The sequence below is a fragment of the Sciurus vulgaris genome (assembly GCF_902686455.1).
Source record: "Sciurus vulgaris genome assembly, chromosome: 8".
Lineage (NCBI taxonomy): Eukaryota > Metazoa > Chordata > Mammalia > Rodentia > Sciuridae > Sciurus > Sciurus vulgaris.
The window spans coordinates 83,812,668-83,830,355 of record NC_136468.1 but is presented as its reverse complement, the minus strand read 5'-3'; the positions used below and the strand labels follow the sequence as shown (position 1 = coordinate 83,830,355).

The following is a 17,688-nucleotide window of genomic DNA, read 5'->3' as shown; positions in this document are numbered from 1 at the left end:
ACAGATTTTACTTTGTTATACAGCTCAAAAGTCTTATTTGTGAGTAATAGTCATTCAACTTCTTTTTAAGTGGAATTTTTTAATAATAACTTTATTTTATTTAGTTTTGTATGTGGTGCTAAGGGTCCAACCCAGTGCCTCACACATGCTAGGCAAGCACTTCACCACTGAGCCACAACCCCAGCCCCATTCACCTTTTTTTTGATAGTCAAGTTGCGATTCAGAGAAAATATAAATTAATTTTGATTTCTAAGGCTCGACTTTTCCTGCATAAGTAAAAACTTGATTTTTAAAATTTATTATGAGAAATAGAGAAGACAAAGTGTATATTCAATAATTTAAGATAATATATGTATTATATATAAGGTAATATGTAAGTCATGAGAACTTTGCAAATGAAATAAAGAAGGTGAACTAAAATATGCTTCAAAACTTGATCCCATTTATTATGTTGAGATTTATTGTAAGTTTGAACTAACAAGTTCTATATCTGTATATAATATTTGGACAAAACATTATCATTTTAAAATTTTATTGGTAAGTATATAACTTTTTCATGACATGGCATATTTTAAGAATTTTAAGCAGTAATAATTTTTAAAATATATTTAGATTTATATTTTGAATTGGATAAACTGATTTATCCAATTTAGGCTGCAATGTCTTTTCAGCACAATTTTCTGGAGCTGATCAGTAGACAGTTGGATTCCTTTAGACTCCAAAACCATATTAGGTGTACAGATTACCATGGTAGAATAGAGTTCTAGCTGGGAAGAGTTCTATGTAAGAATAGGCAAGCAACTGAACTGATTCAGCATTTCATGAAGAAAATGACTTTGAATTTAACATTTAGGTGTCATTTAGATATCCAGTGAAAACCTGATCTCTTTATCTACACTTATATTATTTTCAAAACAACATATTAGTTTCACTGGTACATTTTCCTCCCAAATGATTATGTGTACCTTACTTTTTTAAATAATATTTTGTAGTTGTAGATGGACACAATACTTTTTAAAATGCAGAATAGGCATGGAAATCTCTGGTAATAAATTAGGGGTCTCTTTTTCTAGCATCCCCTACACATAGCCCCTAAAAGCAGCTGATTGAGCAGTTAGAATTAAACCCCTGCATTGTCCTGGATTCCACTTTGGGCAGGGTACTCATTGCTTGACTCTTTTCTTTCTTCTTCTTTTTTTTTTTTTTTTGGCAATACTGGGGATAGAACCCAGGGACTTGCACTTGCCAAACACACTCTGAGCTGTGTCAGTCAGCCCTGAGTCTTGATCCTTACAAAAAACCATTTCAGCTGCCATTTGTCTTTTCCCCCCAGACCATATACAGGAATGTTCTAGATGACGTCTACGAATATCCAATACTTGAAAAGGAATTGAAAGAATTTCAAAAAATACTTGGAATGCATCGTCGTCAGTAAGTAGTTTTTCTTCTGGAAGTTAATGAACACGGCACATGTAATAGAATTTGGGGTGTCCTTTACATAAAGTTGGTCTTGAACATTTGACACTGGGTTTCATCTTGATTTCTTAGCTTTTCTAGTAATAAATTGAGTATTTTATTTTTATACCTCAAAATGATATAACACTAAATTACGCTTATTGACTACTGGGCATGGAGGTGCCTGAAAAGAGTTATTTAATAATTATTTATTTTAAAAGTCGGCATTTTTAGTTTGTCAGGGACTCATAGCTATCTCTGTAGAATAGGAAAAAAGTTTCATATACAAGCTCCAGTAGTGAGTCATGGGATATTTTAAAAGCTCAGTTTTGTAGGTTCCATGAGGTTTCTTTATCAATTTAGAAAGATTGGAGAAAGCCATTTACCTAGTGACTCTTGGCATGTGCAAGCGTCCTTTAAATATCTTTCATTTATGTTAATGGCAACACCTGAGTTTCCCAAGATTTTACCCTAACTTTCCTTATTAATTTTGGTAAATGAAAACATCAAGTCATTATTCAGTTTTCATATCAAGTCATTATTCAGTTTTCATATATGGCTGCAGAATTCATTAGAAAGAAAGAGCTGTTCTCTGATCAACAGTGTACTAGTATATATGTGGTAAACAAGCACATATGTTGTCAATCAGCCACCATAAGCATACTTCTCATAGAAAATGTTAGGCCTTTCTGATTATTAATTTAAGATGTAAGGCCTGACTTAATTTTAATAAAGGAGGTCCCCTTTCAAATGAAATGTCTACATAAATTAATCGTATAAGCAAACCGTGTGTAAGCTTTAGTTCTCAATCATCACAATTACACTGTTAGAAATTTAAAAATCAGGTGCAAGTTAGGACAGTGTGTTGGAAATGAATGTTGTGAACCATGATGGTCTTCTTTTATCTCAGTCTCCATTATATTAAATAATATAAATATTGACTTCTAATCTTTTTCTTTTCAGCACTGTAGATGAATATTCACCACAAAGGAAGGTAGGTAGACCCTTCAGTATTGGAAATGGGGAGATCTGGTTTGGAGACCTTGCCCTGCCTCACTTGGCATTTCTCTTTCTTTTTTTATTTTTATTTATTTTTCAGTTGATGGTGGTGGTGGAACTGGGGATTGAACCCAGGGGTGCTTTACCACTGAACTATGTCACCAATCCTTTTTTTAATTTTTATTTTGAGATAGTCTTATCAAGTTGCAGAGGCTGGTCTTGAACTTGCAATCCTCCTGCCTCAGCCTCCTGAGTTGTTGGAGTTATAAGTGTGAGCAACCACGACACCACTTGAATTTCTTCATAATTAAAATGAATACTGCTGGGGCATAGCTGGGCAAGGCAGAGAGGCCCAGGGCTGCAGCTTCTCACCCTTTTCTGCTTTGCTGTGGTTTCCCTGTGCTGGTAGGATCTGATTTTAGCCATGAGCCTTTGACTTTATGACATTTTAAATGTTTTCTGATACGTTTAGAGACTCAGAGCTTCTCTGCTGTCCCCAGACTGACAAAAATTTAAATTTTAAAATATCCATGCCCCAAACACCCAGGAGTTAGGAAACCTTATAAGGAAAAGGTTTACATTCTCAACAGGACAGAAAAGGAGTTAATGGCAACAATATATATGTTCATATATAACTTGATGAGAGGGACATACAAAATAAGACCTCAGGGGCAAGTTTTGTAGAAGGTGGAGACTATAATGTACCTGTTACCTTTAAGACAGTCATTGTGCTACAAGAGAAGTAGGAAACCATCTCCAAGCTGCTTTCGTGAAAAATATAAAATGCCAAAGCTCAGACTGTGATAGCTGTAACTTTGGGTTAGTGTTGAGATAGGAAAGCAATTGTCTTTCTGGGGAGAAGTGTCTTTGGATGTTTGTAGTAGTTTGTAGTAGCAAGAGGTGGAAAATGTGGAAGTATTCTCGAGCTGATTCAAGGAGTAATTACAGGGGCTTTTTGACTGCTCCTGGCCTTGGCCACAGCCCATCCTATCTCAGAATCTCCACCTTCTCATGTGTCAATTGAGGCAACTCCCAGTGTAATATTTCTTTAAGAATGGATGGGTGGATTTCATATTTAAAAAAAAAAAAAAAAAAAAATTGGCTAGCGCTTTTGGAACATGTTGTAAACAGCTGTGGTTTTCCAAAGGGCAGGAATACATTCATTCATTGTTCTTTCTCCCTCTTCACAGAATAAGGCCCTTTTCCACCAATTCAGTCTTAAGGAGAACTGGCTCCAGCATAGAGGAACTGTGACTGAAGCAGAGGAAAGTGAGTCGGGTTTTCAGTGAGGGTTTGGGGCGGATAGAACTGCAGTTAGTCACCATCGCTCTCCTTCCTGAACACTTCAGTCTATCCTTAACCATCTCTTCTGGCCCTTGTACCCCTCTGACAAGCCTGTTAGCATCAGATGGGATGATTTCCCTTTTCTTCCTTTAAGCAGTAGTTTTCTTAGATTGTAGGACTGTTCAATGGACCGAGGATATTTTTAAATTTGAGAATCGAGGAAAGAAGAATATGCAAAAAACCTCCTTGCCTTCTTGGGCAGAGTGGCACAATACACTAGAAACTCAGTCTTTTCCTCCCGAAATCTTCTCCCTGGCTCTGTCCATTGCCCAGGACTAACTGGGAAGGCCACCAAAGCCAGTGTGCAGGGTTTTGGCTGAGGCAGTCCCTGAAATTTAGGGAAAAAAATCTTGGAGAGCAATGAAAGGAAGGGTGTATGGTGGAAATTCTTTCAAAGCAAAGTAGCGTCAGGCAGCACCATGCTCCTAGTGTGTCCCCAGCCAGTGCTCATTAGCTAATGCGGGCTCATGACTACAAGGTTCATTCAGTTAGAACCCAGAAACCAGAAAGGCTGATTCTGCTGAAGATTTGATACCAGCATCAAAATGGTGGCAGTGGTTTCCTCCTGTTGGGAGAACGATTGAGTCCAGAGCCAGGAAATAATGAATTAAAGTGTTCACACTAGTATGACTTTGAGGCTCTCTTTTGACTCACATTTCTTCATGTGTTGAAATTTGAAGTATAGACTTTTAATATGTGTTCAGTTTCTGGAATATTTTAAAAACAAAATGTCACAATTATGCCTCTTCTGTTCTGTGGTGTTTGTGTGTAATGCTATAGGTAGAGGGGTCTGTTGTCTGACATCATCAGCTGCCCCAAGGGAGAGCAAACTTATTATCTTACCTCATGATGTGTTAATTTCTGAACTCCCTCAACCATTTACCTTCTAATTTAATTGTGTAGCTTTCCAAGATGAGCTTCAAAAAGTCCAAGTATTTCAAGGCTCCCAGCCTCTTTCTGTTCATTTATTTATAAAGCAAAGTGTAAACTAATGCTCCATTTAGTGGTTTGTAAACTGGATCTTTGCCTTTCTCAAAAATTGCTTTTTTCTATTAAAGAAGGGAAGCCTTTTTTTCCCCTCACAAGCCTATGACAAAATATAAAACAACTGTTTATTAGAAGCTATTTTTTAGTGGCACACCCAACCAAACCAAGCAAAATCTGTCAAGTGCTTTCTAGTAATGTGTTTGCTTTAAGGTTCTACACATGTCAACTCATGGTTAGGCTTTTGCTTTGTTTGCATTTCTATGAAAGCAGGTCTTGGTTAATTTTTGTGGTGCCATTTAAATTGCATATAAAATTTCTCTTAAGAGCTCCATTCCTTTTTCATTTATAGAAGAGCAGAATATCCAATTATATTATTATCTTTCTGTTTATTCGAAAGCAGCTAGTGTTTTATACAGTCAGAGCAGCTGATTTAAGAAGCAGTGTGTTAATGATGTGCATTGCTAATAAAAGTTTCTGCTATTAAATCATAACAAAAGAGAATTTTCCAGGAGCCATTTACCCTGATGGCGATAATGTCCTAGTAATAATTATTAGCACCACAGACAATAAAAGAGGAAATTATAAAGGTGAGAAATGTGACCTCTATTTGGAACTAAACTCATCACTACTTTGATATGGGGGCAAGAGGGTGATTCTTAATGACAGGGAAAGCGGAACACAAAAACCAAGACACATGACAGATTTCTAGATAAGCTTATGAGAATTCTAATAGCAAATATGCTATTTTTGATTGATCCACTGAGACTGTTCTGAAATGGAGTGTAAAATAAAAAATTATGAGTTAGATGTTTTAATATGCTGCTTTGGAAGATCTCAGCCATTCTCAATGAAGGGATTCAAAAGTACAGTCCTGTTTAGCACAGATTCCGCTGTATTCTAGTCAGACAGTCTCTACCTCCATGCCAGGAGCACACATTTCTAAGATAGTTTGGGAAGCCTAACTACTATTTATGCCTGTTCACCAACTTTATAACATCAAAGTCTCCAGTGTTTGCAGGCATTTACTTACAGGTATATAATCTGGGGCACTCCTATGCTTATACACATGCATACATCTGACTGCATATGCTTTAAAATGAAGAGAACAACAAAATGAGTTCACAATTTGTTTTGGCTTGTGCAGTTTTCTGCCACGTGTACATAACGGAGCACTCCTATGTCAGTGTGAAGGCAAAAGTTTCCAGCACAGCACAAGAGATCCTCAAAGTGGTGGCAGAAAAGATCCAGCATGCAGAAGAGGATCTGGCTCTGGTGGCTATCACGTTCTCTGGGGGTAAATTATTTTCTGTACTCACATATTAATCTTTCACTGGCTTTCCTCCAAAAGGGGAGAGTTGACCTTTTTGTAGGATAAACACTCAGCTCCTCTCTTCTGGGCCCGCAGCTGGATGACCACAGTAACAATGAGAAGCTGCCTATCAGAGGTGTTTCCATGACAACAGTGGGGTAGCATTAGATGCTGAATTTCCTCCCCAGAACTGAATAGTGAGGCACACCAGTGTTTTGAAATGCATTATAAAGCTTTTCATATTTTGTACTCTAGATAACTCTTCCATTTTCATATTTAAATTAACTTGAGAAATTGCTAAAGGATGAAATTTTTTGAGGAATGAAAAAAAAAAAAAAAGATAGCCTTGAAATAGTCTTATTGCTGGTTGGCAGTTTAATACATAAAGACTCCTGTCAGAAGAAAGGAAACTGCACAATAAGCCAGAGCTCACAGAGCAATGTACCTTAGGTGGACCTGGGGAGCGAAGGCCTAGTTACAGCCTTGCCTTCTGTTGGACTTTATTTATCCACAGAGAATGGTTTATTGTCTGTTTTGAATAAGATCACACAGATTACAAGCTGACATTATTGATCTACTTGGCCTGAACAGACCCCATCGTTTTCATGGGGGTCTGTCAGATCTCAGTGTCGCTGGCCTCCTTTTTGGCTTACTATCTTTATTTAATATCTCATTAACCCTGAGAAAAATACAAAGAAAGTGACTGAGCGTCAGAAGTTGAAAAATGGGAGTACTCTGTGAACTCATCAACCAGAGATGGGCAGGTGGGGGAGGGGAGCAGATAGACCACATTCCTGTTTTCCTTTGTTGTATAGGAAGAGGTGAACCCCAGAATATACGTGACATGACACTAGTTAAAGCATCATGTAACAGATTTGGCTCCTATTGCTTTGAGGCTTACAGGCAGGTCAAATGGTCCTACATGCTAGTCCATTGCACCTCATACATGGCATTTCTCTTTAGACCTAATGAAAGAGGTCTCTCCAGAACTCTCATTGTACAGCCTATCAAAGCATGATCAAGGGCTAGAAGGTAGCTCAGTGGTAGAGCACATGCTTCACATATGTGAGGCTCTGGTTTCAATTCCCAGCACCTGTCCCTGCAAAAAAAAAAAAAATTATCTAGTGGGGAAAACAAGCAAACCATGTATATACAATGTATTTTAATCAAGGAGTGGTTATTTTATTTTATTTTATTTTTTGGTACTGGAGATTGAACCCAAGGGCACTTTCCAACTAAGCCACATCCCCAGTCCTTTTTATTTTCTATTTTGAGACAGGGTCTTGCTAAATTGCTGATGCTGGCCTTGAACTTGTAATCCTCCTACCTCAGCCTCCTGAGTTAGTGGGATGATAGGCATATATACCACTGCACCCAGCAGAAGTGGTTGAATTTTTAATAATATGGTTTAGATAAATATGATAAATCTATATTGTATTTAATTTTCAAGTGACCAAAAATTCTTAAATGATTTTGAACAGTATTGAGCTTTATCAAAACCAATGTTTGCTGCTCAAGATGCAGCCACTGCAGAAAGTGATCTTTAGGTCCCTGTTATGACCAAAGGTGCTAGAGAAGGAAGGGGCTTCCGTAAACCTTGCAGTACATTTGCCAGTGGCCCTGGGCTGACTTCAAGCCTGCAGAATCTGGCAACTAATGAGTGGCTCTTTTACTACCCAATATCTATTTGATGGCCGTGAAGTATCATTTTCATACTCTATTAAATTAGATTCATCAGGATGTGCAATGAGTTCTAATGGGGTCCATTGCTAATCATCAGTAGAAATGTCAGCTTATCTCTGGAATTATCCCACAGATTTGAAAATGTGCCACCATTTCCCATCTGTTAGGGTTTTTGTTTATTTGTTTGTTTTTAAATATGTAAAAAACCTTTCTGGCCAGGCACAGTGGCTCAGGCCTATAATCCTAGCAACCTGGGAGGCTGAGGCAGGAGGATTACAAGCTTGAGGTCAGCCTGGGCAATTTAGCAAGATTCTTTCTCAAAATAGAAATAAAAAAAAATTAGGGCTAGGGATTTAGTTCAGTCGCAGATCTCCCTGGGTTCAATCTCCAGTAATCCACCTCCACCAAAAAAGTACCTTTCTGCCTGCATCTTATTACCTTCCCAAACAATCATGTTTTTGTTATTGTTGTTGTTTTGGTTTGGGGGGAATGCTTTGTTTCTTACAGTACTGGGAATTGAACCCAGGAGTGCTCTACCACTGTCCTATACCCTCAGCCCTTTATATTTATAATTTTAAGACAAGGTCTTACTGAGTTTCCCAAGCTGGCCTTGAATTTGCAATTCTCTTGCCCTCAGCCTCCTGAGTTGCTGGGTTTACAGGTGTACATGCCACCCAGCCTGGCAACAATAATGTTTTAAATAGAAAAAAAAAAAAGTTTAACGTATTTATTGCTCTTTTTGCATAATTTTTCACAAATAATGTTTTAATGCTACTTCCAGATGAAATGACAATGAGATCTGTTTTTGTCTTATCAAGAAAAAAAAGTTTTGAAATGTTGGAGGTTTGTAGATTTTTCTAAAAGAAAAAGTACTATTCTTTTTTTAAAAAAAGTACTATTCTGGGGTTGGGGAGATAGCTTAGTCGGTAGAGTGCTTGCCTTGTAAGCACAAGGCCCTGGGTTCGATCCCCAGCACCCAAAAAAAAAAAAAAAGTACTATTCTTTAGTCGGTATCTAGCTGTTTTGTACCCAGACTATGGGTATATATGATATATGCATGTGCTAACAATAACCTACTCACTTATTCAGAGGTTACAGTTCAGTTTTGATCTTTTACAGTATAGCAAAAGATTTGAAAGTTTTTCAGAACCCAACTGTGTGGGACCATTTACTACCTACATCAACAGCATGACATTATTATACTACTATTTGTCTTTATAATGCTGGACCATTAAGAATATATTATATTAACATTTTGTGCTCTGTATTAAGCAAAAATGTTCAAAACAGAATTTGGCATTTGAGCTGATTATCTAGGAACAGGCATGTGGGATATTGCACTTCTCAGTCAAGCAGGATACCTAGTGCTGTCTTAGGAGAAGGTGGTTGTGTCACACTGGAATACACTTAAGTATTATTCTAGGCTATTCCTGTATGCGTTCTATAGTTTGGAAGAGGGTAATTTTCTATGAAGAAAGCTATGGTGTTATCAGAGGGCTCCAACTATGGGGTAGAAAAAAAATGTCAAAGGATAGGAATAGTTTGCAAAGAAGGAAATAAAATGGAAAAGGAATATGTGAAAATATTCAACCTCACTAGCAGTTAAGAAACACAAAATAAACTGAGAATCATACTTTTGGTTTTAGCAAAATAGGAAACTTACCAAAAAGTAATAATCAGTGTTGGTCAGTGTGCAAGTTTTAAAATTATCTTTAGGAAAATATACTGTTTTTCTAAACAAAAGAATTGAAAAATAATTTGGCAGTTTGTGTCAATAACTTTAAAAATATTCCTTCCCTTTGACCCCATAATTTCAGTACTGGGAATCTACCTTAAGAAATCACCTATAAGCAGACTGGGATTTATGCTCAAGGATGTTGACTTCAGCAATATCTATTATGGCCGCTATGCTAATAGAACCCATTCATCAAGTGCCTATTATATGCCAGACTCTGTGCTAGTACTTACCATGTATCATGTCATTTAATTTATATGACTCCCCCAAAAATAAAAAGGAAACCATTAAATGTTCAACAGTAGAGGAAAGATAAAATGATGGCATAATGGGCTGTTGCATAACCAATTAAACATGACATATATAAATAATTTTGATAAGTGGGTAAGTGCTTATAATAAAATCAGAATATAAAACCTTAAATGGACCCAATTGCAAACCTATATGTGTGGGAATGATTATAAATGCATGTGTATAATAACTGCAAATATGTATATGAGCATAATTATTTTGGAGAGTCAGGATGATGAGTAAATTTTACTTTGTTCCTTGAGTTGCCCTGTGTTCTAAAGAATGACTAAATATTATAAGGAAGAACTTCAGGAGAGTTCTACTCCATGGCATTCAAGCTGATTAATGCCTACACTGAACTGAGCAGTGATATCCATGTTACCTCTGGTGTCCTTGTGTAGTGTGTAGAACTGAGCTAATTTACTTTAAATCCTAGTTATTACTATACTTTTGAATATTTTTCATGGGCAAGTTTAACTCTTTACATGTATTGTGTAGGCCTGCTTGTGCTTCTAATTACTTTTTTTCTTAAAATACAGAAAAACACGAACTTCAGCCAAATGACTTGGCTATCTCCAAATCCCTTGAGGCATCTGGTCGGATCTGTGTCTACCGGAAAGATCTGGCTGACACTTTGGTAAGGACCTGTAGCTCTGTACTTAAAATCTAAATGTCAGACTCAAGGCATATTTCCACATGCTTTATAATGGGAAAATTATGTATATATATATTCTGTTTCCTCCCCACCAGCTGCCAGAGCATACTGCTTCTGCAGATTAAGGAGAGGCCCACTTTGGTAGCTCTGACCTTCTCTTGCTGCTTTCTGATCCCCCTGAAATAAGGGATTGGAAGCAAGTGACTGCTTCTCCGATGGAATTTCAATTCAGCTTATTCTTTTTTGGGTGGATATGTGGAGATCAAGCTGAGAAACATTCCCTGGTTGAATTTAGGGGGGAAGCAGACTGAATGCTTTGGTTCAGTTCACTTGGTACACTCTGAGAGTGCTCCATTTCCCTGAAGAAAGGGTGGATTATCAGCTCTCCCTGTGTAGGGTGGGGTCATAATGATGGCTCTCAGACACCACTGAAGAACAGGAGTTTGAAGAAATGTAGAACACACCTTTTCTGTTATTTTCAATTTGAATTTTAAGAACATTTATGCCTAGGTGCATCTTTTTTTGCTGTTGTTGTACCTCAAGATTTCAGTCTCTGGGTTGCTTCTTGAAAAGCAGAACCAGGCTAGATCCATTATCTAGAAAGAGCAGACTCTAACAGTGAGATCACAGCTTCTAGAGTCAAGGCCTCTTCTCCTTTCGTGGAGTCATCACTGGGGCCCGTCTTTCTAGCTGGCTCCTGCTGCATACCTAATTGAGAAATCTGTACCACATGAGTTAACCAAAATTGTTTTAATACATTTTTTTGTAAAATTATTTGCAGGATATCAAACTAACATAATAATGTTCCTGACTGTCAATTTTTATATTTATTACCCGATAGGTGTATACTGAGTACTTTACATATAGGATCTCCTTTAACACACCCAATAACCCTGTAAGGTTCAGAAAGGCTGAGATACTCATTCTAGCTTCCTAAACCACATTAGGGAGAGTACTAGGATTTTTTTCTTCGCCTTCATTTTATTTTGAGACTGGTTCTTGTTAAGTTGCTGAGGCCAGCCTTGAGCTTGCAATCCTCTTGCCTCTGGCTCCCAAGTAGCTAGAATCATAGGCATGTACCACCATGCCCCAGTGGCAGAGTACTAGGATTTTAAATCCCATTATGTTCGAGTCTAAAGCTCCTGCCCATTCCTTTCACTTATAGATGATGAGGAAGAAAAAGAGTGGGAAGCATTTGCTTTACTTGGACCTTTACTGTTCTGCCCTTTAGCAGGTCACAGGTCCCATGTGAAACATGACCAACTGCGTACAGAACACTTTTTTTTTTAACTGAGCCTTGAACCCAGAGGCACTCTACCATGAGTTATATCCCCAGACCTTTCATTTCTTTTCTTTTTCCTCATTTGAGACGGGTTCTCATTAAGTTGCTAAGGGTCTTGCTAAATTGTTGAGTCTGGACTCAAACTTGTGAGCCTCCTGCCTACCTCCAGAGTTACTAGGATTACAGGCATAAGCCACCAAGCCCAGCTCTGCACAGTATTTTTCATAAATATTGAGATCGATTAAACCCTTCCCCGTGATCTAACATGTAGCCACTGTGGGGCTCCTTGTAGTGAAGGGACCTACAATTGAATTGTCTCCCACTCTCAGCCACACAGCCCTCTATGCAGCTCCCGGAGCTCGAAGCTCCTGCTGTTTAGTCTGAGGCATGCCGGTGCTATGTCTCCATGGAATAAGTGGGTACAGTGGAATATGTTCTCAGAGGAGCCAGATTCTATCCTGCCCTCGAATGTCTCCCCCACCAACTTTGGGCACCACTTCACACTTCCCCTTGGGATCATAGATTTAAATGTTTCATCAGCAAAGAATTTCAGTTAAAATAGAACATCATAAGGGAAGAATAACACAGGAAACACAAGAATAACCCATGTGAAAGTTTTGGAACCCACTAGCACTTTGAATTCATTTTTAGAGAATCTTTTAGAAATCAGGAATTAGAGCCGTGTAGGTATAGGATAAAGAAATATAAAATGTTCCCTAAACAAGGGAGTGGACAACCCTGAATAACCAACTAGGGGGTCAGTCCCAGGGTAAGGGGCACATTTAGGGAAAAGCTAGATAAAAAGCCAAGTGAACACACCCTTACAGCTCCAAATTATTCAGCTGCTATTAGTGTTGCTTCCCTTTGACATCTGTGGTGAAGTCAGCCTGGTCCCATCCTAGAACCCCTGAGAAACCTTGTCCCCTACCCCCAGCACCTCCATACCTGCAAGCGCATTCATGTAGTCAGCACTTTCTGAGCTCCTTGGCGTGTCCAGCACTGGGGATACAGAGGCAATTTATATCTGACCTGCTCTGAAGAGGATCAGTGCTCTTCAGAGGGAAATCTCTATGAAGGTCTTGTTATGAGTTGCTTTTTTTTAAATGTTGTTTTTAATTAGGAAACCTTTTCATACATGTAAAACTTCTAAAATGCAAATCATGTATTTTTCAAATTAGAAGTAGGTCTTATTATATGGCATCTGATACCATCCCTTCTTTCTGCTATGTCACTTATTTTTGCAAAGTCCCTTTCTCTTTAAGTCATTAGCTATTCAAGTCCAACCCCTCAAATGGTGGAAGAATTCCTATTTTAATTAAAAAGTGTCAAATATTTTGGAAAAGTGCCAGATTATTTTTAATAGCTTTAATAGTGATGATAGATTTAAAGTTGTATTGGCATTTAATTATTTCAGGCCAGATTTTTAAGTTCTGTCACCAGCCTCATAGTGATTAGTCCCCATTTTTGTAGAGAAAGCAGCTAATACTTAAAATAATGAATTACCATGGGATAAAAATGAAATAGCTTTTATTTTTTTTTATTTCATGTTGAATTTTTTTCACTTTCCACAGGCATTTTAATAAAACTTGTAAATGTGTAGCTGGGATGAGACTTGTTAAACGTATTTCCTGTAAAAGCCATGTCTGTCTTTATTGAAGTGCACTATGACATTTCTTTTGTTTGTTTTTATACTAACTCTGCCGGCACATTAATTCTTACCAGAAGCCAAAGTGATTTCAGGGCTTTGCTTTCATTATGCTGTCTGCCGGGGCAGTGTTTTATAATCAGATTTGTGGGTGGGTGTGTGCAGACTGGAGGGGGAGGGGGAGGGGGAGGAGGAGGGGTACGCTAACTAGGTGAAGTATCATTGATCACTTTCTACTGGTTTCAAGACCATTTCCTAAATTGGCTATAACTCACTGAAGGTGAACAGACCAGGGAAAATATTAAGCGTACCCAGAAAAGATTACCTTTCTAATCTGGGCTTCTGGTGCCGTTCTATAGGCAGCCATTCACTGTAAAACATGTGGGACTTATTGAGGCTCCTGTTTTGCTTGTCTGTTGGTTTAGAACCCATTTGCAGAAAATGAGGAATCACAGCAAAGGTCGATGAGGATTTTGGGAATGAACACCTGGGATCTTGCTCTGGAATTAATGAATTTTGATTGGAGTCTGTTCAATTCAATTCACGAGGTAAGTAGGGAGTGAAAAGATCAAAATGCTAATGCTATTTTAACTGTGAATTCTTTCTGAAGAGATTTTTTTTTTTTTGGTGTACAGTGGTAGAGTTATACTAGCATAGCATGATCCAAAAGATATTTGGGGACTTAAAATATATTGTAAGTCCGACCACCCTAGGGAAATCAGATTATGTAATTATGCTTTATTTGCTTCTAGTGCAATTATATGCTTGTGTAAAGTATTAAAAATATGGTGTATTTTTATATGTGTATATACATTAATAATGAGTATATGATTTATGTGTGCATGTATATATACATACATATATGATGCTCTAATGGCATCGAAGAATGATTTTATGTTTGATTTTGACTTTTTCATTTTTTTCATGAAGTTTACAGTAATTATATAAAAATCATATTTTTATATGAACACATACATATGTAAAGGATGTGCACATCCATCCTTTTACTTAAAAACATTCCATAAATTTAGACTGTGCTCCAAGACTTCAAATACTCTCTTGCAATTTTTGGATATTTTCCAAACTTTTATGTCCATTACCATCTCTCTGGTGGATAGGGTATAACATTTTTGAATAATCGATTAGGAGCAAAATGCTAAAGACAATTAATGAGTAAATTTGGCTGCTGGAAAGGCTCATAGGAATCAGGACATGAAAAATGTTACAGCCCTGTGTGACCATATGTTGGATTTGTTTTGCCACATAATGACATTTTTCATTCCAAAATGGCCTTTCCTTTTGAAGGGGAACCTCACACCCTATTTAAGAACCATTAAGTTTCATTTTTCTTATAGATTGTCTGGGTATTTCTTTACATTTTCTCATTTAAAAATTTCAACATTACGATCTGAATTTGAATAAGTAGTGAACTCAGTCAGGCTAAATGACTGTCTTTAGCAATGTTGGTGGGGTGGGAAGTGTTGCTGCTTATGTAGGGGAGAGTGTGGATTACTTCTGTCAGATGTGCACACACTGTCATTTAAAAACAAATCTCTTCTGTTGCTTTTTGTACAGGCGATATAAATAGTTACTGGCCCTACTTTAGGACTTGCTCTTAATCTCGATTTTCTTTCTGTTTACGTTTTGACAATACCTCATTATCAGTGGTTCTCAAAGAGCAGGTACCCAGACCAGCACCTTCAGAACCACTAGGGAACTAGATAGAGTTGTGCATTTTCAGCCTCTCAAGAGTCCTACTAAGTCAGAAATCAGGGATGGGCTGTGACAATCTTAGCTTACTTAGAAGTCCTCCAGGTGGTCCTAACACATGAAAATTTGATGACTGCTTTAAAGTCTGATGTGTCCCTTAACAAACACTAGTAGTGCTCATGTTTTCACTTGAGTTTTCTACATAAGAAGTTTGGGGGTTCCATTTGACCTGTGATTATAACTTTAGAATATTTTGATTTTTATCATATTAAGATATCTTCCTTACAGTCTGAAAAATTTATTTTTGTGCAAGGATTCTAGGTGAGCATTATTGAATGAGGCATCTCTAAAACCAAAGATCAATCACTTTGAATTTAATATACTATTATGTGCTATATTTTCTGTTAATATGTGAATGATATGGGTGTGGATACCTGAAGCAACTCTTAAAAATGAACTATATTTTTCTATCCACTTGATGTTGTACTAAAAAATAAACCCTGGCATGGGTACATTTTCTTTCAGCAAGAGCTTATCTACTTCACATTCAGCAGACAGGGAAGTGGGGAGCACACTGTGAACCTCAGCCTCCTTCTCCAGAGATGCAATGAAGTCCAGCTCTGGGTGGCCACAGAGATTCTGCTCTGCAGCCAGCTGGGCAAGCGAGTGCAGCTGGTGAAAAAATTCATCAAAATCGCAGCTCAGTAAGTTTATGGTGGTGAAAAGTAATATTTTCCTCATCTCCTTGAGAAAATAGTGTAGTTTGGGATTTTTTTTTTTTGGTTTTTGTTTTGTTTTATTTTTTCCTTTTGTGATGATGATAAGGGTTGGGAGATAAAGCATAATATCAGGATAAATGACCAAATTTTTTTGAGTACTCATGTCTTTGCATTTGAAGTGTTTATATCTTAAAGTAAATATCAAAAATAAAGACTGAAGTGCTGTGTTCCATGCTCAGAACTAATAACAGAACACAACTCTGCAATGTGGTTCAGCAAATGGAGGAAGGTGACGTGAGACGTTTTGAAAATCAGGTGCATTCTGGGATCCTGCCATTGCTTTTTTGATGCATATAGTATGAACTTTCACAAAGTCTTATTAGAGGCTCTTTACCAGCTGTCCCTACCTTCTCCCTGAACCTCACCCACTAGGTGCACCCTGTGTTGCAGCCACTCTGAATATGTCTCTCATGCACAGTAACCTCCAAGTCTGGATGCATGTTATTGGCTCTGCCAAAAATGGCCACTTCCACCCAGCAAGTTGCTGCTGTTCTTCAAGACCTTGGTCAAACATTACTTCCTCCAGATGACTTGTAGATGCAGGGTCCAAAATAAAAAAAAATTAAAAAATAAAGTAAAACAGTAAATAAATTAAAATAATAAAAATAGATGCTGGGTGCACTAACTCCCCTGGGCACATGCATACGTTTTACCCTTTTCATTCTTTCACTGGACTCTGTTAAGACAAGAACCGTTTCTAATCAGTGATTGTGACTGCCATAAAATGTGGTGCACAGCTGTGACTCAGTAAATGTTAGTTGAATGAAATTTCAATAACTTGTCTCTTCAAGTACAAGATTGGTATCTTCCCCTAAGACTGTTCTTTGGACAGCTCCCCAATAGAAGCAGGCTGCACAGATCAAAATCTTCCCCAGTTACTTTTGCCTCCTAGGCTTCCCACTTTATTTCTCTTTGTCTTCCAAAGTAGTTTTTATATCACACAATTGTCAAGTACAGTTGTCTCTTTGTGTCCTCAGGGGATTGGTTCTAGGCTTCTGCTCAGGATACCAAAATCAGAGGATGCCCAGATCCCTTATATAAAATGGCATAGTGTTTGCCTAGAGCCTACACACATCCTCCCATACACTTTAAATCCTCTCTAGATTAGAATACCTAATGCATTATGAATACTTTGTAAATAACTGTTATCCTGAACTGTTTAGGAAAAAAAAGCCTGTACATGTTCAATGCAAACACAACCATCATGGGCCTAACCACATAGTACATGAACTGCAACTGGTTGAATCCACAAATGTTGAACCCACAGATTTGGAGGGGGACTGTGCCTGTCAAGGCAGCATAGTCAGGGAACATATCAGTCTTAGGTACAGATCTGTGCAAGGTAGATGGGAAATCAGACTGAGTCTGCTCCATCCTGCCTTCAAGGAGCTTGCAGTCAGTTGGGGATCCTCCTGTAGCTCAACCAGATGCTGTGCAGAATACAGTTGGAGAATGCCGTGGGATAAGGTCTGATTCTATAAGGGACTTTAGGGAGGGGAAAGCTCATACCCCAAGGTGTGGAACAAATCAGGAAACAATGGTGAAGAAAGTAGCATTTGAGGACATATTTGCATTCTGGGTAGAGTTCGTTAGGTAAAGATCTAAAGAGCACTCTCCTAGAGCACTCACTGGAGACAGAGGCAGTCTGTGGGGAATATAGAGAGGTGTTCGTAAAGAAGCTGTTAGAGATTTATCTGCAGAGGAAAACGTGAGCAAACCCCGAAGGATCCTGCCTTTCAGCTGAATTAAGGAGGCAAAAAGAATCCTTTGAAAGCCTGAGAGCAGGAGACCAATCTGATCAGAATTGCCCTTCA

At 38.0% G+C, this 17,688-nt stretch overlaps 1 protein-coding gene across 1 annotated transcript in view; it reads left to right on the top strand.

Moving 5' to 3' along the window:
- The window catches only part of RAPGEF5 (Rap guanine nucleotide exchange factor 5), a 225,092-nt gene that overhangs the window by 182,585 nt on the left and 24,819 nt on the right, over positions 1-17,688 (top strand). The window contains exons 14-20 of the mRNA XM_079151937.1: positions 1,334-1,431; positions 2,419-2,449; positions 3,645-3,723; positions 5,930-6,079; positions 10,343-10,440; positions 13,811-13,933; positions 15,621-15,799. Of these exons, the coding sequence (XP_079008063.1) occupies positions 1,334-1,431; positions 2,419-2,449; positions 3,645-3,723; positions 5,930-6,079; positions 10,343-10,440; positions 13,811-13,933; positions 15,621-15,799 (758 nt within the window). The remainder of the gene's footprint in view (positions 1-1,333; positions 1,432-2,418; positions 2,450-3,644; positions 3,724-5,929; positions 6,080-10,342; positions 10,441-13,810; positions 13,934-15,620; positions 15,800-17,688) is intronic.